Here is a 24,927-nt window from a genome sequence, read left to right as displayed (position 1 = left end):
GTCTGCAGGCATCACAACAATGCTGTCCTTGCCGGCAGTCACTTATTCAGTAAAACGCAATCCTCACCTTTTATAATTAAGAGTTAAATACCTTTCACAATATTTCCTAAAGCTTGCGGCTATGCAATGGTAATGGGATGCACAAGTAGATGGAAGGTGTGAAATTAATCCTGTTATAGGATTGTAAGACTCTGACACTCCAAAGTAAAAGCACAGGAGATTTGCCTTTTATCCATCCCTGCTGCCTGCAAAAGTATTGAGATATTTGCAGTTGCAATTTATACCAGTTTTTCAAACAAGAGGTATGACACTAAATGTTGTCCTTGTTTTTGCACAATGGGCAATGTTCTTCGATGCGTACTGTGATCTCATTCCTACGAGAAAACCTGCTAACCATACACGATGAAGAAGTTAAGCGTGAGAAAAAAGGTCTTTGCTTAGCACAAACCCTCAGCACAGGATTAAATTGTAGCAAAACCAGAAGTTGCTGGAAAAACTCAGCAGGTCTGGCAGCATCTGTGAAGAGAAATCAAAGTTTCTTGACAGATCTGCTGAACTTTTCCAACAATTTCTGTTTTCGTTTCTTGTTTAAAGCATCCACAGTTCTTTCGATTTTTAAAATTGTAGCACTTTCATCTAACTTTACCTCATCTGTCCTGTCAGGCTGACAAAAAGATCATATAGATATTACTGCAAAGACAGCACAAGAGGAGACTTATCACGTCTGCTCTGGGGGTTCTTTTGATTCACAAATCAATTATTCTTACCCTGCTCTTTTTACTCAGTTGCATAAATATCTTCCCTTCAAGTATTAATCCAATTGTCTTTTGAGTTTTATCAAATAATTTTAAGCATTGCATCCCAGATGAATTTGTTAGATAAATATATATTTAAATGTTAAAAATGCTTTGTATTACTTCTGGCTTCTCTGTCAGTCACTCTGTATCCTCTGTTTACTGATCCTCCTGCCACTAGTAATGGTTTCTCCAGTTTTAAAATAGTTTATGGGACATGGGTAGCAATAGCTAAGCCAGCAGTAATTGCCCAGAGGGTAGTTGAGAGTCAACCACAGAGTCTTCGGGTTGGAGTCACACAGGCCAGATCAGGTAAGGACAACAGATTCCTTTCCTAAAAAACATTAGTGAACCAGATGGATTTTTCCGACATCTGCAATGGGTTAAAAGTAGCGATTAGACTCTTAATTCCAGATTTTTATTGAATTCATATTCCATCATCTCCCATGACAGGATTCAAATGCAGAACATTACCTGGGTCTCTGGATTAACATCCAGAAACAATACCACTAGACCGTCACCTCTCCTTATTTATAAACGTCGACTGTGGTCATATGCTCATTACTGGACTGACTTTTAATTTCCCCCCAATTTTGATCTGCCATGATGAGATTTGATCCCACATCCCTCAAATATTAGCATGGGATTCTGAATTACTATACCAACAATATTACCACTGCCCCCATCTCAATTAGGAGAAAGTGAGGACTGCAGATGCTGGAGATCAGAGCTGAAAATGTGTTGCTGGAAAAGCGCAGCAGGTCAGGCAGCATCCATGGAGCAGGAGAATTGAATATTCCTGAAGAAGGGCTCATGCCCGAAACATCGATTCTCTTGCTCCTTGGATGCTGCCTGACCTGCTGCGCTTTTCCAGCAACACATTTTCAGCCCCCATCTCAATTACTTGACCCCACTTCATGATTAGGAATCTCCTTATCATATCTCTTCTTGACCTTTTTCTGCTTGAGAGAGAACAGAAGATGTGGCATTCTTCTTCCAGGTGTCTGATGGCTTGCACTTGGCAGTGGAGAAGGCCCAAGACTTGCATGTTCTTGGTGAAATGGGAGTTGAAGTGGTCAGCCACATGGTGGTGTCTGTCGCTTTTGATGTGGTCTCCTCTACGTTAGGGAGACCGGATGCAACTCATGGAACGTTTCAGGGAACATGTCTGGGCCACATGCACCAAACAACCCCACCACCCAGTGGCTGTCCACTTCCACTTCACTTTGGGCGGCACAGTGGCACAGTGGTTAGCACTGCTGCCTCACAGCGCCAGAGACCTGACTTCAATTCCCGCCTCAGGCAACTGACTATGTGGAGTTTGTACATTCTCCCCGTGTTTGCGTGGGTTTCCTCCGGATGCTCCGGTTTCCTCCCACAGTCCAAAGATGTGCAGGTCAGGTGAATTGGCCATGCTAAATTGCTCATAGTGCTAGGTAAGGGGTAAATGTAGGGGTATGGGTGGGTTGTGCTTCGGCGGGGCGGTGTGGACTTGTTGGGCCGAAGGGCCTGTTTCCACACTGTAAGTAATCTAATCTAATCTAATCTCCCCCTCCCACTCTGCCAAGTACATGCAAGTCCTGGGCCACTTCCACCACCAAACCCAAGCTACCTGATGCTTGGAGGAAGAATGTTACCTTGGAATCCTCAAACCACATGGCATCATTGTTGAATTTCATCAGTTTCCTCATCTCCCATCTCCCCTCCCACCACCTCATCCCAGATCCAACCCTCCACCTCAGCACCGCCCTCTTGAACTATCCTACCTGTCAATATTCCTTCCCACCTATCTGCTCCACTCTCCCCTGACCTATCACCATCAACCCCAACCTCCCATCTATTGCCTTTCCAGCTGCCTTCCCCCAGTCCCACCCCCCTCCTCCTATTTATTTCTCAGCTGCCCCCTTCTTCAACATTTCTGATGAAGGGTTTGTGCTCTAAACATTGATTCTCCTGCTCCTTGGATGCTGCTTGACCTGCTGTGCATTTCTAGTGCCACACGTTTCGACTCTTATGTAGAGTAGTCAACCCTCCAATATTGCCCTGGAGTCTGCAGGAATTGAAGGCTCATTTCCACACTTGAAGTTATTAGTTCTGGAAATATTAGTGATGATAATTGTTGAGTGGTATTATTGCAAGATCAGTAATCTGGAATCCCAGGTAGTGTTCTGGGATGAATCTAACTCTCTGGTATTTGGTTGAATTTTAATTCAATAAAAATCTGGAATTAAAAGTCTAACAATGACTACAGATTCATTATCGATTGTCAGGAAAACCTTATCTGGTTCACTAATGTCCTTTAGGGAAGGAAACTGCCATCCTTCCTTTGTCTGGCCTACATGTGACTCCAGACCCATGGCAACATGGTTGATGCTTAACTGCCCTCTGGGTAAATTAGGATGGGCAATAAATGCTGATATAGTCAGCTATTCCCTTATCCTGTGAATAAATAATTTAAAAAAAACCTCTTCTTTTTCATTGTGTTCAGTGTTGCTCATGCTACCTCTCAATGCCAGACTGGCAACATTCTTTTCTCTTGTCAACACTCATTTAGCATATCAACTGTGCCCTCTGCCTCTGAGATTATTACCTTGCTGGTTTTCCTAAACAATCTACTTTTAATTACCATTTTTACTTTTGGAAAAAATTCAGTCATTGGCTAGAATGGAAATTTCCTGTACATCCATATGGACAGGTGGTTAAAAGTCAATCGCCTTTCTGTGGATCTGGAGTCATGTGTAAGCCAGACTGGATAAAAGTGACCAGATTTCCTTCCCTAAAGAGCACTGGTTTATCAGATTTTCAGTTAACAGCATATACATAGCTACTATTCCCATTTTATTTTTAACTGAATTCCAATTTCACCATCTGCCATGGTGGGAATTGAACCCACATCCCCAGAACTTTTACCTGGGAGTTCTGGATTCCTAATTTGCTAGTCATTTATTCAAGTTCAAAGAATTTTGGTTCCCTTTACTGTTTGAATTAGAGCAGGCAATTTTCCTAATGTGCTGACCAGCACTGATCCCTCAACCAATGCCACGAAAATATATACATTAGCACATGTTAAGACTTACTGACTGTAAATTGGCTGCTAATTTCCCTTCATTACAGCAGTGGCTACACTTCAGAGAAATTTTATTTTTATTGTCATGTGTATTTTAGTGAGAAAAACAGTAAAATATAGTGAAAACCATTTTCACTTTTGTCATGATCTGGTGCCATTTTGAATAGTTTTAAGAATAAGAAAAAATAAGACAAAAATATAGCTTAAAGAAAAAAAACTGAGTCCATCGCTCCTGAACCAGCTCATCATCAATATCTGCACCACCATCCCTCCTTCGTCACATCCAACCCCAAAGTTGAAGTCACCAATCCTCTGGCACCATATTTTGCCATTGGGCCTACTTCGTCAATGTCACCATGATGCCCTTCTGCCACTGATGCACTGCCATCAACGTTGATGACGAGGTTGCCGATTCTGGGGGGCCATCTTTCACTGCTCGGCCTACCTCGCCGATGTTGCTTCCACTAAAGTTACAGCTGCTAAGTCCTGTGCCCACCCTGGAAAAGTAAGGAAGGACTTGCTTGTGTCCACGGTGGGTCCACTTGCTGCCACCACGAGGTCTGCGCTAGAGTTCCTCATTGCCATCTGAGCTCAGGGCAAGATATAAGGAAAAAGAAAAGTGGTCAGAGTGGACAAGCCCTGGCTCAGGAGCCCTATTTTGCTGCCAACCTGATGGTCTTTTCTTGGTTTCAAAGTTCTGTAAACACTGAAGAATTTCAGTGAATAATGGGATGCACTCTAACTTGGGTACTATTTTCTTCATTTTTGGCAAGTTAGATGTACTTTGATTTGTGACACTGACTTATGATGCATGACAAAAATGATAAAAACACATTACTCTGAGGAAAGTTTTTATTAAGAATTCATTTGGAAGGTACATCATCTAATGGGACTGCCAATCAGGAGAGTCACTGGAGGAGAATTAATATAGCCTGTGATTCAGGATAAAGTAAATAGACTGTGTTCAGTAAATAATCCGGTATACTAATTGCATTTAGTGACTGTATGTATGAAAATTTGTTTGTAGTTGCAAAGGGGATTAGATGTTTTGCTAATTGAACATTGAAAGAAAAATCATGTGTTGCCATGTAAGTCATTTCACTTCAGTTCAAGAACGTTCACCTTTCCATAAAATGGCACCATGAAATCTTACATATCCACCTAAGAGGGAAGACCAGGTCTTCAGTTTAATATCTTGTCTGAAAGATGGTATTACACTAAAATAAAATGAGGAACTGCAGATGCTGGAGAGCAGAAATAAAACACAAATTGCTGGAGAAACATGGGTCTGACCGCATCTGTGGGGGGAAAAAAGCAAGGTTAATGTTTTGAGTCCAGTGACTCTTCAGAACTGATAGTTGCTGGGAGAAGGTGGTACTTATGCTGAAGCCAAAATTGAAAAGTGGGTGGGGGAGGGGGGGGTGGTGGATTGAAGGAAGTGAAGGGGAGATTTGAGTGGATAGATGGATTTGGAGCCCAGAGAGAGAGAGAGAGATGAAAGAGTAAGGTAAATCATAAGATTGTGGATAACAGGCCACTAAAGAAGAAAAGCTAAATAAGTGATATTAAAAGTTAGGAGCCAAAGGAAATGGATAAGTTGTAATGAATGCAACTCATAGTTTGATAATGGGCCTAGAAATACATGAGAATGGATGACTATGCTTAAAGCAACTCATGTCATCGCAGGACCAGTTGTGGGGTGGTTTAAAAACAACATGGAAGGATGGATCAGGCTGCAAAGTGATCGAACTCAAATATTGAGTCCAAGAGGCTGCAGGGCCTTGAGGTGAAAAGTGAAATGCTGTTCCTCGAGCTTGCGCTGAGGCTCACTGGAACACCACAGTAGGCCTGCGACAGAAATGTTGGCCAGGGAATACAGTGGTGTTTTGAGGTGGCAGATAACTGGAAGTTCCGGGTCATTGTTTTGGACAGAGCATAAGTGTTTTGCATGGTTTTACGTATCAGATCCTTGCAAGTCTACAGAATATTATCAGAAAATACAGAATTCAAAATTGCTATAGAATTGACGCTGTGGTTAAATGATAAAATTAGTTAAACGGAGGTTGCAAATGTGGTTCAATCACTTTAAAACTGTCTAATGTTGCGCTGGGTGAAATGGAGCAGGAAGGCAGGCTTGATGCCATTCCCCGGTTTGGTCACTGTGCTAAAATGTGTTCCTAGGTATGTCATTGCCTGTCAATCAAACAAACTTGACCATTTGCTCCTTTATAATCAGGAGCGAACATTTCCAATCCAATATGAAAGGAAATGATAGTGAGATCTAGTATTTGTACAAAACCTTAGTCTCTGTGGCTGCTAGTGAAATAAACCTCGATTTCTTCTGATCTCTAAATGTTAGACTGGATAAACACAATTGAAATACAGGCTTTGAGCCAGGAAATAATAATGCTACATTCTGTTGCATGTTACTTTTTTCTCTAAATATGGATCTAACGATAAATTATATTGTTGGTTAAGCTGACTCAGGCTATTAATACAAACATCCAAACTGTTGGCCATAAATTTCAAGTACTCCTGACTGCTCACTTTGTCTGATGGATCCCAGACTGACTGCGGGTTACGCATTGGGAATGGAAGGTTTGAGTTATAAGGAGAGGCTGGATAGGCTGGTACTTTTGTCACTGGAACATAGGAGGCTGAGGGGTGACCTTATAGAGGTTTATAAAATCATGAGGGGTGTAGATAAGGTGAATGGCAGATGTCTTTTCCCTAGGGTGGTGCTTTCACAACTAGGCAACACATTTTTAAGGTGAGTGGAGAAAGATTTAGAAAATGCATGAGGGCCAATTTTTTTTAACACCGGTTTGTGTGTGAAATGAACTTCAGAGGAAGTGGTAGATACAGGTATAGTTACAATATTTAGAAGACATTTGGATAAGTACAAGAATAAGAAATGTTTGGAGGGATATGGGCCGAGTGCAGGCAGGTGGAACTAGTTTAGTTTGGGATTATGGTCAGTATGGACTAGTTGGACTGAAAAATGTGTTTCCATGCTGCATGACTCTATATGTTCCTGAGCAATCAAATCTCAAAGATATCATTCATCAAGAACTCTAACTGATCCAATGCACGTGGAGTGAGCTATCAATCAGTGTCATTATCCTTGGCTGCAACCTGTCCTTTAGTATGTGACCAGGAGCTTCACAGGGTCTGGCTGGCAAGTGCTGCCCTGTCTGAAATGATTAAACAGCTCCATAAATTGAAACATGTCCCACTGGCAATTCTAAAGAACAGTGTGGACTACCCATGGTGATAGCTGAAAATGTTTGCGAATGCACATGGCAGTTTCCTTGAATGATGAACCTATAAATGTTCCCAACCCTTTGGTAGTGGGATAAAATAAGGCAACACCTTGCTGTCTTTCCCAGACATTATACTGAATGGAGACTATTTCTTTCAGCAGATGAGAATACTTAGTGTGCTGCTGGAAGTTAACTTTTCTCAAGTGGATTCTAGCAAATGCAAAAATATAATTTAATGGTTGTCATTCCACCTAGAAAAATAACTTTATAATCTTGGCTGATGGCAACCCTGGACATGTCAGATCCAAGAGTAAATCCTGGCTTGATAGATCATAAGACCTTTTTTTTTTGCTGTTGGTTAGTATGATGGTTAGACACTGAACATTTTAACAGGAGGCTGCCAATGTCCTTTAACACAAGAAAACAAGTTTATTACACAAGGAAAATACAAATCTACATATAGACAGTTTAGAAAATTATTAACCTAAACATTAAGATGCATGGCCAATATATCTGGCATCATATCAGTATTGAAATTCATATATCACACTGTCGATGACTGATGGACTGTATTAAACAGCATGTCCTGTTAACCATTTGCAACAGCAGTATACGCATTGTGTTCAACCAGTCTGTACTTGCAAACTTCAGAATAGAATGTCCACCATAAGATGTTATTTTGCTATCTGACATCATTTATTAAATAATCCAGAACGTGCTAAGAATCTTAAACTATTTGCTGGTATAATTATCAGTCAGGTTTACAATATAATGCATTAACATTTGCTAGAAGTTATTACAGGACCCCTTTTAATGCAAAAAAAAGTACATACTTTTTTTTGGAAAACAGAAAAAGGGTCATGGAGGCTGCTGATCTCTGCTGCATTCCCATGGAGTAACCCTAATTAATCCGTCTACCTGCCTAGTCTGAGAATTCACATTGACAATTAATTGTTCCTGCTATATTTCCCTGCTAACAAATTAGTAACTTGTTTATCAAGTCTGTTTCTTGCATTCTCGATCTGATGAGCGTTAGCATGAAAAGCTTAACAACTTGTCTCCTTTTAGCAATGTAAGTTCTGTACTACCAAGTAATTATTCTTGAATTCTGTGCCAAAAGCAGGAAGTATGCATATTTTTCAAACTACTCTGATCTATCGCACATGCACATTGCTAGACTGAGGAGGGAATTCTATTTCTTTCCTGCTTAATCACCATGAGTCTTTTTGTTTTGAATGCCAAAATTAATTGGTCCATAGGTGAGATGTTGAAGAGTTTACCAATGGCTTGATGTTGCTGACACTTTTCACAGTGTGAAATTTTGAACCCTGAATTTGGAACAGTCCCATCAAACGTAACCTTGATTGAAAGGATTGAAATTTCCTGAAACTTAAATTTGTATGTTTCACCCCTTAATAGCATACATTTCAGTAGAAAGTGCTGGAGAAATTCAATAGATCTGCAGCATCTGTAGAGAGATTAACAGAGTTAATGTTTCAAGCGCATTATGACTCTTGTGTTTCTGAACATTTTTGTATTTGTTCGTTGTATGTTTGTGTGCATGCACTTTCTATATGTCTTTTGATTTTAAATGATCCTGTAACAGCAGCAAAACCTTCATTAGCTGCTACCTTAGTTTCAGTCAAAAGTAGGTTTGCTGTGGATCCCTGAACATTTTTGCTACTTTGTGTCAGAGGAGAACCTTTTGAGGTTTAGGTCATTTACCTGGCCTTTCAAAGTTGAATGACCTGGTTAATGATGAGCAGCAATGAATCCTTGAAGCTTGTGAATGTCTTTTTTTTAAACCGTCCCAGATTTTAGTGCTGATGGTGAGCAAAGAAAGAATTGAATCATTTTATCTTTCTTGATTGTTGCTTAGAAGTGGCAGGTTTGATGCGGACAGGATGATGATTGTAATGTCCATTGTGGAGAACAGCAAGGAGAAAGCTCCATGTATGGTTTGTACATGCGTGTGGTAACTCTGATGTCTGTCTCTCCTCCTCCAATCTCAGCAAGAGAAAGCCAATCTGTTAACACATCGGCTCATGACTTCCTTGATAAAGTATAGATAGAATTGATTGTGTGTCATTGAGTAATGATTGTGCTTGGCTGAGGACGAGGGGGTGGTGGAGTTATGAGTAGGTGAAGATGTCTAAGCACTAGTAAATTATTGACGAACAATGGGAACAGTTGGGCAATAAATGTGAACAGGTGAATGGAGGCTGACAGATGTCAATTGTATAGATTTGGAGACATCAGTTTTCCTTTCTTATTTCAAAGGGGGAGGTCCTAAATGAAGCTTCAATCAGGAAAGATTGGGTGGCTGAGAATTTTATGGCTGGGCCTGGGATCTTTCTGTGCTAACGAATGTTCCAATAATGTTGGTGGTGTTTGGGCATGACTGAATTTTAATTTAAAATGCACAACAAAGCTCCTATTCCAGATTGATGCAAGTAATCTGTCAGATATCATGATGAGTTAACTAAATGTTATGTTTTCATATCTGTTCAATTTAATGGTCCTGAGGGAGAGTTATACCACAAGAATTTGACTTTGTGCAAACATACATGTCACTAAATCCTAAATAGCACAAAAGAAATTCTGAATGAATATTTGCTTCATAAGATATTGTACTGAATTTGTGCACACAAACACACAACCAACAAATACTAAAATGTTCAGAAACACAAGAGTCATAATGTGCTTGACTTGTTACCCATGTTAGGTAAAAACAATGACTGCAGATGCTGAAAACCAAATACTAGATTAGTGGTGCTGAAAGAACACAGCAGTTCAGGCAGCATCCAACGAGCAGCGAAATCGATGTTTCGGGCAAAAGTCCAATTCCTGTTGAAGGGCTTTTGCCCGAAACGTCGATTTCGCTGCTCGTTGGATGCTGCCTGAACTGCTGTGCTCTTCCAGCACCACTAATCTAGTATTTGTTACCCATGTTGTTCCAACTACATTTACCGGGTATCATTTGAAGGCTGAGAACTGAGCATCAATCCTGAGAAACATCGATCAAGAAAACTCCTTCTATTAACTGCATGTCCGAGTCTTTAATCTATTTCTGTGATCATGTTTTCATTGTCCATTAACCATTACTAGATTTAAGTTGGTTCAGGGAAGATATATTTAATCAGAAAGCTATTTTCTAATCAACCTAATCAGTGATTTTATTAGGAAGAAAAATTCAGTGATTTTTGTTATACCGCTCTGGAGCTGACGGGACTTGAACCTGGATTAGAGGTTGGGACTCTGTGCAGACTATCTCTGCTATGAAACTTTGGTTTACCTCGTGTCTTGTCTTTGTTTTGTGTCTTCATTTCTGATGAAGGGCTTATGCCCGAAACGTTGATTTCCCCTGCTCCTCGTATACTTCCTCACCTGCTGTGCTTTTCCAGCACTACACTCTGGACTCTGATCTCCAGCATCTGCAGTCCTCACTTTCTCCTCCTTACCTTTGTCAATGTTACAATTGTTTCCTTTTAATTCAGGTTGGCCATCATAACTGTGGCTTTCTCAGTACCTCACAAAATGGTGATTAAACAGTAATACAAGCCAAAAGCTGCTTTTAAGTTTGAAATGTCTGTTTGCCATTTGAAATGCAGATTGACTTATCGAACGTTTGGCAAGTATAGGTTTGATCAAAACACAGTTAAATGATTTGGAAGATGTCATAGAATTGTACATTGCAAACAGAAGACATTTGGCTCATCCCATCAGGCCTGTGCTAGCTGTCAAAATAGTACCCACTCATAGTTTAAATAAAACAATGCAATGTGGATGGTGGAGATTTGAAACAAACAAAGATAGAAATTTTTAGAATTGAGAACCTCAGTAGGTCTGGCGGCATCTGCAAAGAGAAAAACAAGTAATGTTTCGAGTCCAGTGACCCTTCTGCAGAACTGCACACCTTTCTGCCCACAGCTAAAATGTGTATTTCCTTTTTAAAGAGTTCCAATTCACCTCTGAAAGTTATTATTGAATCTGCTTCTATTGTTCAAGCAGCAAAGAACGCGTGCAAAATTTTACACACATTTTATCTTTTGGCATCAAATTGATCAATGAAAGTCCTGTGACCAAAATAACTTGGGGGCAAGAATCAGTCGCCAAAGATGAAATTATGTTGTAACTGGTAACAAAATAAATATTAGGTCTCATTATAAATAACCTGGCAAGTGTGGCAGATGGTGTTCCAGAACGAATTTTAAAACATGCTTATAGTGACACCAGAAGCTGTGATTTAGAATGAACAGAGTTCTCAACAGTAATGAGCTTTAGGTAGTCTTTCAGTGATGTACAATTTAGTTGCTTATTGTACCTTGAGGATCCAAGCTCTGACCTCTCTTCACCTGTGAAATATCAGATTTGATTTCATTGATGCTTTTGGCATTTGGTAATTTCTTAGGCTTGTGACTTCTCTGAATGAGAGTGATTTGATGGTCGGTGGGTGGAGGATGGTTGAGAGATGGGATTTATTCTGAACTCGATCAAGCTGTAAACAGACAAATGCAACTGAAGCACAATGCTTGTAACCTTTTAATGATGTAGTACACGTTAATTATACCCAGTCAACCTCTTTGGCATTGAAAATCAAAGGCAGTGTCTCATCCCTTCAGGATTTAATTAAAGATATTTTTGAAAATGCTGTATTTTATCCTCTCTCTTGATCAGTCACCATGATGTAGTATGATGAGTACTTATACCTAATGTGGCAATACTAGTATTAGTTCGGACATTTAAGACACGGTGGCACAGTGGTTAGCACTGCAACCTCACAGCGCTAGTGACCCAGGTTCAATTCCCGCCTCAGGCAATGGTCTGTGTGGTGTTTGCACATTCTCCCCGTGTCTATGCGGGTTTCCTCTGGATGCTCTGGTTTCCTCTCACAGTTCAAAAACGTGCAGGTTAGGTGAATTGGCCATGGTAAATTGCCTGTAGTGTTAGGTGAATGGGGTAAATGTAGTGGAATGGGACTAGGTGGATTGCTTTTCAGAGGGGCAGTGTGGACTTGTTGGGCTGAAGGGCCTGTTTCCACGCTGTAAGTAATCTAATCTAATCTTGAGAACTAGATATGGGTAATGTGGGACTGACAGATTTAACCAAAAACAAATTACCACTGCTGGTATATACCTCAATTGTAGTTAGGCAATGGGGTATACAAAGCCTTTTGTGGGGAAGATCAGTTGGTTGGACTGCAGGTTTGCAATGCAGAGTGATACCAACACTGGTTCAATTTCAGCACCAGCTGAGGTTACCTTTAAAACTCTCTCCTCCTCGCCTGAGGCATGGCGACCCTCAGTTTAAACTATCATCAGTCAGCTCTCTCTAATGATAAAGCAGCCTATAGTACTCTGGACCATGGTGACTTCTACTAAGCTTTTTGGAAACAAACTGTATCATGTTTCCGTTGTGCTTCAACTGACTCCAGTTAAGATGGAGACTGAGGCTTTTATACCCTGAGGTCACATGCCATAATATGCTGATGAAAGCATGAGCATATTTCTTCAAGGTATATTGCATACTAGCTGAGCGACTTATCACAATATCGAAATGCTTTTCTTTTTGTAACTGATTTATCATTATATTCTTCCATTGTAGTTGGCATTTCCTTGCTCAGATATTGTGCTTGGTGGCCACTTTCATAATCTTTCACTCTGAACAGTTAACAAGTTGTACTGTTTGATGACCTGGTAGCTCAGACTCCAAATGCTCTGTTGAGGATGTTGTGCTTTTTCAATCTTGCTCTTGCAAACATTTGTAGTGCATAATATCATTAGGATTAAATGGGCAGTGACAAGTCTAACAAATAGCAAGCTCTGCCTTGAAGTAACATTCCTCAGGAATACAGAGCACTAGGCTAATGGTAAGATTCTTGGTGGTGTGAATGAGCAGAGATCCCTGAAAGTTGCCACCCACTTTGATAGGGTTGTTAAGAAGACATACAGTATATTAGCTTTTATTGGTAGAGGATTTGAGTTTTGGAGCCATGAGGTCATGTTGCAGCTGTACAAAACTTTGGTGTGGCTGCACTTGGAGAATTGTGTGCAGTTCTGGTTGCCACATTATAGGAAGGATGTGGAAGCACTGGAAAGGGTTCAGGGGGGATTTACCAGAATGTTGCCTGGTATGGAGGGAAGGTCTTATGAGGACAGGTTCAGGAACTTGAGGCTGTTTTCATGAGAGAGAAGGTTAAGAGGTGACTTAATGGAGACATACAAGATGACCAGAGGATTAGATAAGGTGGATAATGAGAGCCTTTTTCCTCAGATGATGACTAGCACAAGGGGACTTGGCTTGAAACTGAGGGGTGATACATATACAACAGATGTCTGATACATATACGACAGATGTCAGAGGTAGGTCTACTCAGAGCATAGTAAGGGTGTGGAATGCCCTGCCTGCAACAGTGGTGGACTCGCCAACTTTGAGGGAATTTAAATGGTCATTGGATAAAGATATGGACAATAATGGAATAGTTTCAGTCAAGTGGGCTTCAGATTGGTGTCACAGGCCAGTGCAACATAAAGGGCTGAAGGGCCTATTCTGTGCTGTATTGTTTTATGTTTGTTGGCAGAGGTATTAGAAGACAGTAACAGGGGAACTTATTGGATACTTGGAAGCTTTATATTGTTCTTACATCATCAGTCTCTAACATGTGCCTATTATATCTGGCTGGTCAGGGAACAGTTTCTCACACAGGGTAGGATGATTGTCAAGCAGAATTACTATCTAGTGCTTGTGATTGTAATTTATGTATGTATCAGGCTCAGGAAGTGAGCAGAATATCTGTCTGAATCCTTAATGCACCAGAGTAATATTTCTAATCTTTTGTACCCTTTCAGAACTGAACCTGCCTTTGAAGTCTGGCAGGTTATTGAGTGCATGCCCACATTATATACCCTGTAAGAAGACAGACACCCTATTTATATGCACCGTTATATCTGTCTTAATGCTGTATACAAAATAAGCTAGAAATTCTTTGTATGAATTAGAACTCTGCCTTTTCAAAAGGGATGCTGGGTTTTAAATTTATTCAAATAGAGACAACCCGCAGATGTAGTTTGATTGAAGTGTAGCTTTGTTTGGTCATTTCTATGTCTCTGTATTGCCTCTCCTTACAAAAGATGCCATACTTCAAAACATTTACCCATTCAAGTACAAAAATATAAGAGACATTTCACACTGCTGCCACATCAATATTACAGCTAGTGGAACAGTTGTAAAGGAATTCTCAGTCTTGATGTTACCTGAAATAGTGGAATGAATGTCTCTCACTTTTCCACCCTTCACATCACTTTGAGAAAAGTGTCCTAGTAGCTATAATAATATTTATAGGAACATCAGTATCTCCAGCTGTATCGGCAAAGCAGTCCTGAGTCTATCAATATGCTAACATGAGGAAATTAGGACTTAACAAGGGATGATCAGCTCATCTTCTGTTTTGAAAATACATGAGTCCTGCCAACTCGTTAAAGTAGGATTCGCATTCTCAAGAGATGTTGCTACTGCAGTGATGAGTTGAGAACTCATTTTATTAATTATAACATTAAGCATTCCTTTCAGGGGCAGTTTTTTTTTGCTTCACAGGTTTAGCTTGGAGGGAAATCCTATCTTTTGGGTTTCTTTTGAGGGCTGTCAGTTATTGTGCATCTCAGCCAGTAAGGCACCACTTATTGTGCATGTCTGCCCATCACTAAAATAAATAATAACATTGGTTTTACGATCACATTTTTATATATTTCCTAATCAACTGCTTCAGAGATGTTAGTGCACATCTCTGAAGCACATAGGACTTAAACCCGGGTGTCTTGGCTCAGAGGTCACTGAGCCCTTAGTATCACGTTTTAATAGTATAATAATAGTGAAGACACAGTGGAAATTTAATAGATATCGTGAATTGCAGGTATGTGGAGAGTCTTGAGAAACAGGTTTCTACCCCGAGGACTGCAGATGCTGGAGATCAGTTGAAGAGTGTAATGGTCTTGAAAAGCACAGCCAGTCAGGCAGCATCTGAGGAGCAGGAGAATCGATGTTTTGAGCGTTCCTGGTGAAGATCTTAAGCTCAACGTTGATTCTCCTGCTCCTCAGTTTCTACCCTGACACCTATCTATGAGGAGAAAATAAAGATGTTCAAATCCTGATGGGTCTTCATGGAGTAAACAGGCAAAAATTGCTTCCGATACCAGAAGGGTAGCTAACCAAGGGACAAAGATCCAGATTGATAAATATAAGAGCCAGAGATGGAATGAAAAAATTTTTTTTTATAAACAAGTTGTTGTGATCTGGAATGCTCTGCCTGAAAAAGTGGAAGTAATGGTTTAAGCTGTAACTTGCAAAAACAAAAGGATTTGGATAAACACTTAAAAGGGAGATAGCTGGATTAGGGAAATGAGCAGGGAAAGTGGACTGCTTTGCATATGCTTTCAGTGAACCAAGAGACCGACATGATGAGCTGAATGGGCTCCTTATATTGTTCACCCTTCTTTATGCCTGTGATTACAACTTTAAATGTCGGACCAAAGCATAACTGGGGACGTAAGCTCTGACGTTTTTGAATGGTGTGGACATTATGTTCATGAATACATGCATGTAATTGCACAGGCATTATAAAACAAATAAAACTTCCTTGCTGAGCTTCAGCATGGTGATAGCTACTTTTATCCTGTGACAGCACCTTAACAGTTAAAAATGAGAATTGCTCAGAAAGAAAAAAACCTTCCTGCTTGGATTGATATAATTGTTGCTGGGTCATTGGTTATCAGGCTGATGCTACGGAATTCAATGTAAGCCATTGAATTCGCAGAAAGTACCTTGTGCGTCCTGTTTAAATATATTTTGATTGTCAGCTCTTTCTGAATTTCGTATGGCCTTTTTAAAAATTCACTGGGTTCTGGTAATTTATTTTTTTGGAAGTATTTATGAACTACCTTTTAAGTATGGAGTTTAGCTAGAGCCTTCTAAAGAGAACTGTTCAGACCAGATTAAAGAACATTAGAACTGGGAGCCAGCTATTTGGCGACTTGAGCATTTTTATTTGAGAAGGTCCTGGCTAATTTCTTCACTTCAATCTTACTCCCTTGCTCAATCCCTATATCTCTTAATTTTATTATGGAGTAATGTTTATTGGTGGTGGCTTTTACTGCTGACAGTTCCTTTTTAATGTTAATAAAGCAAAGATAGAATCCCCAGAATTGTTACCGTACAAAAGGAGACCATTCAGTCCATTGTATCAGCATTGGTGTTTAGTTATGAAATCTAAATGCTCAATCTCCAATCTTTTCTCCAACAACCCTGCACATTGTTTCTATTTAAATAATCATCCAGCGCCCTCACCTGAACCTGTCTCCACTACACCTCCAGGCAGTGCATTCCAGACCCAATGTACTCACTATGTCAAAAAGATTTTTTTCCCCCTCTGCTTGCATTGGCTTCTTTTGCAAAACTTTTAAAACTGTTCTCTCTGGTTCTCGATTCATTTGCGAATGGGAACAATTTCTCCCTCTCCACTCTGGCCAGACCATTCATGTATTTGAAAACTCATTTCAAATCTCCTCTTAACTGTCTCCTCCCAAGAAAAACAGTCCCAACTTCTGCAATCTTGCTTCATAACTGAAGTGTTTCATTCCTGGAATCATTCTCATAAATCTCTTTTACACTCTCTCCAAAACATTCACATCCTTCCTATGGTATGGTACAAAGAATTGTTACACAGTACTCCAACTGAGGTCTAACCAGTATCTAAGGTTCATCATAACCTCCCTGCTCTTTTACTGTATGCCCCTATTAATGAAGTTAAAAATCTCACAACACCAGGTTATAGTCCAACAGGTTTATTTGGAAGCACTAGCTTTTTGAGCACTGCTCTTTCAGGTAGTTCACAATGGTTTAGTAATTGCTTTATTAAATGTTCTTTCTACCTACTCTACCTACCAATTATGCACATATATGCCTGGTCTCTCCATTCCTGCATACATCGAAAAACACCCGTTCGACTGTCTCTCCATGTTCTTTGTACCATTGCATCTCCCCTAATACTTCTCTACTCTGTCCTCTTTATAGTTTACAGTTCTCCCAACTTTTGTTTCACTTCCAAATGTTGAATTTTCTCCTGCCTATTAAGTTCTTGATCACTTCTACACACTGAAGAAAAAAGCAAGGATCCCAACATCAACCCCAGATGAACTCCACTATAAACCTTCCTCCAGCCTAAAAATACTAATTGAGCCATTGCTCTCTGTTTGTTACACCTCAGACAATTATTTTTCCATGTTGCTACTGTCTCTTCTGTCCCATGATCGATCAGTTTTTTCTCAAACGTGTCCTGTGGCATTGTATCAATATCCTTTCGGAAATCAATATCAACAACCTTGCCCTCATCATCTCTCTGTTTAAAAAGCTCCAAGTTAGACATAATATCCCTTAAGAAATCCATGCTGAATCAATCCACATTTTTCCATCTATAATTTTATCCCTAATAATTGTTTCCAGGAGTTTCCCCACCACCGAGAGAGGAGGTGAGGCTTGCTCCATGTTTGGAATGAAATGCAGTGTTTCCCAAAACATTCTTCCTGCTGTGCCTGCACTGTGCGCGCTTCAAGGTAGAGGTCACATGACATTGGCAGTCCAGGAAGATCATTTGCAGACAGTTGCATTTCACTCCAAACTGCACTCGTGCATCTATACTGACATGTCCTAAAACAACGTTCATGTGAAAGAGCTTATATGACACCTTTCACAACCTTGTGAACCCCCCCGTCCCGATCGCCTAAAGGCTAATGATGTAATTTTTGAAGTACAGTCACTGTTGCAACTTCATTCAAGAACTTATGAAAAGCTGTGACCTGTCAAGACTTGGCTTCGTAGTGTACAGTAATGCAAGAATAGGATTGTAGTGTATCTTGCATGCTGCAAAGCTGAGACTTTCTTCAGTGTAATATTGTTTGATGCCATCTGCTGACATTATTGTGTCCTGCAGGCTGATATTGTTCCTGTTTTTAGGTATTGGGTCTCCGGTCGATTCACTCGCTTTTTATCGTTAAGTGCTAGTTGTAAAGTAGGAGACGGATCCATTGGTTTATTAATAGGTGGCATGTGACTTAGACCATGGCTACAAACCATCTTTATACCAGCAGGCAGAGTGGTTAGGTGGAAACGACAAGAAGGTTTAATGGACTGCCCCAACAAATCATTTACAAGACCAATATAAAGTATGACACCAGACCACATAAAGAAATGTAAGCATCGTTGGTGAGAAGCTTGTGGAAGAGGTGAGTTTTAAGTAGTGTCTTAAAAGAAACCAGTAAGTTGGAGAGCTGAGGGTCATGGTAGGTGAAGGGAGAGCCCCCATTATTTGAGTGATTTCAGAAAGCCAGAATCAGAGGAGCACAGTTGGGTTGTGGACTGGAGGTGATGACAAAAATGGGGAGGGTCAAGGCTCTGGATGGATTTGAAAACAAGGATGAGAACTTCCATTCAGTAAGTTCATCCAGTCAGGAGTCATCACAGATCAGTGAGCTTGCGGTTGATAAGTGAATGGACTTGCTGATATGTTTATTTTTTGTTGACATTTTAAAAATCAGAAATGAAGCAATAACACTTGGGAATAAAAAGGCAGAAAGCTTTTTTTTGAGCTTAGATTACTTAGTGTGGAAACTGGCCCTTTGGCCCAACAAGTCCACACCGACCCTTTGGAATGGAAAGTGTTCTTACTTCATTAATGTCAATTTGAGTATCCTTATAAGCATATGATGATAGATTAGCTTGGCTGATAGTGGTCTCACTCCTCCATTAGCAGATTCCGAATTCAATTTAGTACTAAAGTGTGTGAACCTGAACTGCGGAGTTTAGGATGAGCATTTCAACTGAGGCTTGCTCAGCTGGTGTTGCTCACCACAGGAAACTTTGAGGAAGAATAGGGAGCTTCTTGCTATTCCTGCCAACATTCCTCCATCAATCAATGAGTATCTGTTTATGCTTGGACTCAATTGGTTTAATGGCCTCCTTCTGTGCCATTGTGTCTCAGAACAGGTGCCTTTCTACTCTATTCCAAATGAATTTTTGTGTGTGGCTGTTTTGAAAATTTATATGTTCATCAGAAATGTATTTCATTCCAACTGCAAGAACTAGTAGATTTACGTTTAGTTAAAAAGGATGGCACAGTAGATGGCACTGCTACCTTACAGTGCTAGGGACCTGTGATCAATACCAGCCTTGGATGAGTCTGTATGGATTTTGCATGCTCTTGTGTCTGTGTGGGTTTCTTCGATTTCCTCCTACAGTCCAAAGATGTGTAGGTTAGGTGGATTGGCTATGCTAAATTGCCCCATAGTGTCTACAATTGTGTAGGCTAGGTGGATTAGCCATGGGAAATGCAGGGTTACAGGAAAAGGTTAGGGGTGTGGGTCTGGGTGGATGTTCTTTGGAGGGTGGTGTGGACATGATGGGCCAAGTAGCCTGCTTCCACATTTGTGGGGATTCTGGCCCTTTAAAAAAGGGTTTTGTGGTGTAGTTGTAGTGTGCATATATCTGCATTCAAGTCCCACTTGCTGCACCTGCCCCACCTGGAGGTTTCTCAGAACATGTCCAAACAAGTTGATTTCTAAAAAAGAAAATTTCATCCAGCAGTGCAACATGAAATATTTTGGTTCATAAAGTCAATACACAGCTTTATGGTTGCTGGGCCTCTATATTTAGAGGATGATACTGGATTCCTCATTTGGTTGAAAAAGTTTATTTAAGATTGCCTCCAAAATTGCTCATTCCTTAGGATCTAATGATGAGGTTGCTCCAAATAGAGTATGAGATAATAGGAACTGGGAGCAATGTGCACCATCTACAAGATACACTGCATGTAGGAGGGCAACAGATGCACTGAATCACTATTCCCTGCAAGACCCCTTCTAAATTACTCAGCATCATGATTTGGAAATAGTTGAAAATCAAACAACACGAGGTTACAGTCCAACAGGTTTATGTGGAAGTACAAGCTTTCAGAGTACTGGTCCTTCGTCAGGTAACTAGTGGGGCAGGATCATAGGATTTAAAGTAAAAGATCAAAGTGTCATACAATTGATGCGATGTATTGAACAAATCTAGATTGCTGTTAAGTCGTTAATTACATAATGGGGATGCAGGTTTTGATTGACATGTAAATCCCAGAACTTCTTTCAACTCACAGTCTAAGTGTATGACACTTTGATCTTTTACTTTTAAATTCTGTGTCCTACGATGCTGCCCTATTAGCTAACTAACGAATATGCAGCACTCCATAAGCTTCTACTGCCAAATAAAGCTGTTTGACTGTAACCTGGTGTTGTGACTTTTAACTTTGTCCACCGCAGTCCAACACCAGCACCTCCACATCATCATTTGTAAGGATATTGCCATTCCCTTACTGTTGTGGGGTCAAATTTCTGCAATTCTCTGCCTAATGCTACTGTGCATCTCCAACTACACCAAATGGACTGCAGTGGTTTAACATGGCAGCTCATCACCACCTTCTCAAGGACAACTAGGGATTGGCTGTAAATGCTGGCCCAGCCAATAATACCCAGGTCTCATGAGTGAATTTTTTTTTTAAAGATCTCTAGTTGAAGACAATTTGTCTGTCAGCCTCACATTGTATTCTGGCAGGCTTATGCTTTATGACTAAAGATTTTTTGTTGTTGCAATCAATGTGTCAGAGGCAGAGTTTTGTGAACCTTCTAAGTCTGCCTCTATCATAATTGACTAAGGAATGATGTGGCAGTGGGAGGATTCAATGTACTTACAGGAACAAAATTTTCAGAACAGTAAAGTTATTTAGTATCAATATTTGGAAAAGTGTTACCTTTGGATTTCAAATTCTCTCTCAATTTTCCGTTCCAGTAGTCCTCATTGCCTCTGGCGAAAAGCTTGAAACTAAATTTCTTCTATGTCGTGGAAGGTAATACCAAAATGTGCTTTCAAAAAAAGGCTTTAAAAAAATAGGCAAACTCATTGAGTAACTGTGTTACTCCATAGTTCAGCAGCTAACTCCAAATCTTGTTGTGAAACCTGACTTGTCAAAGTGCAGGTCGTGTACTGAAATTGACTCTATCTTGGCTAAAATTAAATACACCCTTTAAAATTGCTAAGTTATGGGATAAGTACTTAATTAACAATTCACTATTGTTGGATTGTGGAGGCTTTTTTTTTACAATTGACTCCAGATTTGATAGCTACTATAGATGGCTCTACCTCAGGACCAGGAGGCTCCGTTTCAAGTCACACCTGCTCTGCACAGCAATAACATCGAATAGGCTTATTGGAAAATATTGTGATGGCCAGGTTATCAGTGGTGCCTACGAGATGGGTAGTAGGATCTGTACCAACATCATCATTTCTCTCATAATAATGTTGGGGATAGAGGAGATTTAATAGCCATTTTCAAAATCATCAGTGGGCTGGACAAAGTGCACAGAGAAGCTCTTCCTTTACATAGAACAAGAGGGCATAGATTTAAAGAGACGTGCAAATGAAACAAGGGATGTGAGAGAAAACTTTCACAGTGAGTAGTTTGGATTTGGAATGCATGGTTTGGAAATGTGGTGGAGGCAGTTACAATTGAGGCATTTAAGACAGCATTGGATGGATATATGATTAGAAATAGTGTGCGGGGATATGGGGAAAAGGCAGGAGACTAGCACAAGGTAATGATGCTTGTTTTAAGATCCAGTGCAGGCATGATGGACAGTGATCTCCTTTTGTACAGTAACAATACTGTGAATGCATACCCCATTATGCATTCTGCTGCATTAGCTATTACTTGAATTTCCTTCCTGCTGGCATTGAGTCTACTGACAGTACATTGACTGCAGTGAGTCAAGAAGACAGCTCACCACTGCCGTCTCAAGGGTACCTACGGATGGGCAATAAATGTTGATCCAATCAGCAACACAAGTCCCAGAAATGAACATTAAAGTTTTTTTAGGTTGCAAACTAATAGAAGCAAAAAAATTATTGGTGATACTTATGAACCAAATGTTATGGTGTTTGGGATACTGGACTGGAGAGCTGCTTGTCTTTTTATCATATCCAGAAGTGCAATTATGCACAACTGAACGATGTTCCTAGCAACATGATCACCTTGACATTTCCCCCCTTCCTTTCAATTGCCACCACTCAATAGCCATGCACTCAATCAAATATTTACAAAGCCCATTGTTTTTACCCAAGTTGTACATTTTCTAATCACTCCGTTGCACACCTCTGGAGCAGGTGAGACTTGAACTTAGGCCTCCTGGCTCAAAGTAGGGTCACTACCACTGCATCACAAAAGCCCCTGCAGCAAGATGAACATATTTAAAATTGGGGGAACAATGACAATGTTTGCAACTCTGATGGAACAGTATGAGTGAAGATTTGCTAAATGTTGTTTTTGTTCCTTTGGCCCAGGTTGACGTTACCCCGGTTTGATACAGTCGGTTCCCCCCCCCCACCCCCAACCCCCGGGCTCCGCTGACACGCTGCGCTGATGGGGGACACAGGGTCACGGCGATCCACGTTGGTCTCCAGGCTTCCGATCTTCCGGCGCAGCTCCTCAAAGCGGCGCGACTCCCTGCCGTCGTCGCCGTCCTCTGCGACCAACGGGGTGCACACCTCCTCGCCGTCGAGCACCAACTCGAGTTCGAGCAGCATGGGGAAGCGCAGGAACATCTTCCGCACCGCCTCCATCGGCTTCCACGGCAGGAAAGCCGCGGGCGAGCCTCGCGCTTCGACGCTGTGTAACGGTCAGAGCAACAGCCCCGGGGAAGAGGGCGCGAGGGCGAGGGGCCGCCACACGTTCGGCCTGAGCGTCGTCCCACGCGGCAAGAAGATCACACGCTCGGCCACGGAGGACTTCGAGAAGGGGAAGGAGCTCAACAAGAGCGTCTTCATGAACTGCCTGAGCTCGGGGAGGTCCAGCGTGGACGAGGGTGACGACTCGGGCTTTCCCGATGACCGTCCGGCCAAGCAGCGCAGCAGGAAGCTGCTGCCCCGGTCCTTCTCCACGCATCACAAACTGTCCAAGCCCGCTGCCGCGCGCAGCCCGCCCGCCGAGCAGCCCGTCCACGTGACGCCTCAGGCCAACGAGCTCGTGCCCAGGGGCCCCACGCTCGAGGAATGCTCCAAGTACCTGCAGGTGGACAACGCCGAGGGCTCTCTGCATTCGCCGCTCCTGTCCAGCGACAACACGACTATCCTCACCCCTTCCGAGTTCGTGCCCGTCTCCGCAGACTCTGTCTCCGAGGTGGACAGGGAGCTGCTGGGCTGCCGGCCTGCCCCGAGTCTGACCGAGCTCGGACCAGCCGTCTCCGGCACCCCCCTGGACTCTCTCGGCCCTGCCGCTGAAGCTGCTGCTGCTCCTCACCTCTGCCCCACCGAGGATGTCCTTCCCCTCCGGGAGACTGCGCTGCTGTCTGATGTGGAGCCCTGTACCCCTCCCGCTGAAGTTTGCCCACCCGGTATCGATTGCCTGGAGATGAAGGGGAGCTGTGAAAGTGACGGCCGGCCGACCCAGCTACCCGGAGCTGTCACTCCGAGCATCCCTTCTGTCAAACATCAGCTGTCTTTCACACAAAACGGCCTGGAGGCGACAAAGCTCTCCACTGAGAAGGCGTATAAGTTATCCATCACAAACTCCATCCCCATGATTAAACCTCAAGACCAGTGTCAAGGAACATCTCATTCCACAGGTATGGGCATTTGATTCTGGTTTGTCAACTTTTCCCTTTCAAACTTCTTATTGCTTGACTTCAAGTTGATTTATAGCGTACAACTCTCTATTGTAACTTCCTCCTTCCCATCGCATTTCAGGATTTCTGCTCTCATCCGATTTTGCTTCTTGTTTGACTTCCTACCCTCAATCAATGAGCTCTTGCCCTCATCTATTTAGGTTCCATACATTGGGATTCCCTCCCTGAACCCTCCTCTCCAACTTCAAAAAGCTCATTCAAACCATATGCCTGAGCAAGATTTGTTGATTTGTCCTACTGTCATACTGTATCTTTGGGTGTCCAGTTTTGTTTGATAACATATTAATGTGAAACCCCTGGGAACATTTTATCATATTGAGGGCTCAATAATAATAATGCAAGTCATCAACTGTATCTTCCTTTTGGTCTGCCAGGAGCTTCATTGAAATTGGCCTGTTTCAAGTATATTATTTGTTTAATACAGACTATCAAAGATTACAATACTAAATTAATCAGATTTAATATAAAAATATACTTACAAGATGACTTAGTGGTTTAATTGCTAGTCTGTTAATCCAGAAGAGAGAGTGAGGACTACAGATGCTGGACTGTCAGAGTCAAAACATGTGGTGCTGGAAAAGTGCAGCAGGTCAGGCCGCACACGAGCAGGAGAGTCAATGCTTTGGGCATAAGCATCATTCCTGATGAAGGGCTTATGCCTGAAACGTCGACCCTCCTGCTCCTCAGATGTTGCCTGACCTGCTGTGCTTTTCCAGTACCACACTTTTCGACTCTTAGTTCAGAGACACAGGTAATGCTCTGGGATCTGGGTTCAAATCCTGCCATGGCAGATGATGGAATTTAAACTCGAAACAAAAATCTGGAATTAAGAGTATAATGATGACTGTGAAACCATTGTTGATTGTTGTGAAACCCCATCGAGCTTGCTGATGTTCTTTCAGAGAAGGAAACTGCCATCCCTACCTAGTTTGGTCTCCATGTGACTCTAGACCCAGAGCAATATGGGTTCTCGATCTCTGGGCAATTAGGTGTGGTCGTAAATGCTGGGCTGGCCAGCAATGCCCCCATCCTGTGAATGAATT

The 24,927-nt window shown here is 41.5% G+C and overlaps 1 protein-coding gene across 3 annotated transcripts in view; it reads left to right on the top strand.

Moving 5' to 3' along the window:
* Positions 1-24,927, top strand: part of ccser1 (coiled-coil serine-rich protein 1) — a 1,276,667-nt gene that overhangs the window by 173,003 nt on the left and 1,078,737 nt on the right. For all 3 annotated transcript variants that reach the window (XM_072583863.1, XM_072583864.1, XM_072583865.1), the window contains exon 2: positions 22,545-23,824. In XM_072583863.1, the coding sequence (XP_072439964.1) occupies positions 22,624-23,824 (1,201 nt within the window). In that variant the 5' untranslated portion in view covers positions 22,545-22,623. The remainder of the gene's footprint in view (positions 1-22,544; positions 23,825-24,927) is intronic.

This window comes from Chiloscyllium punctatum, chromosome 14 (genome assembly GCF_047496795.1).
Source record: "Chiloscyllium punctatum isolate Juve2018m chromosome 14, sChiPun1.3, whole genome shotgun sequence".
Taxonomy (NCBI): domain Eukaryota; kingdom Metazoa; phylum Chordata; class Chondrichthyes; order Orectolobiformes; family Hemiscylliidae; genus Chiloscyllium; species Chiloscyllium punctatum.
Note: the sequence above shows the minus strand (reverse complement) of the source record. Positions and strands in the feature narration are given on the sequence as shown.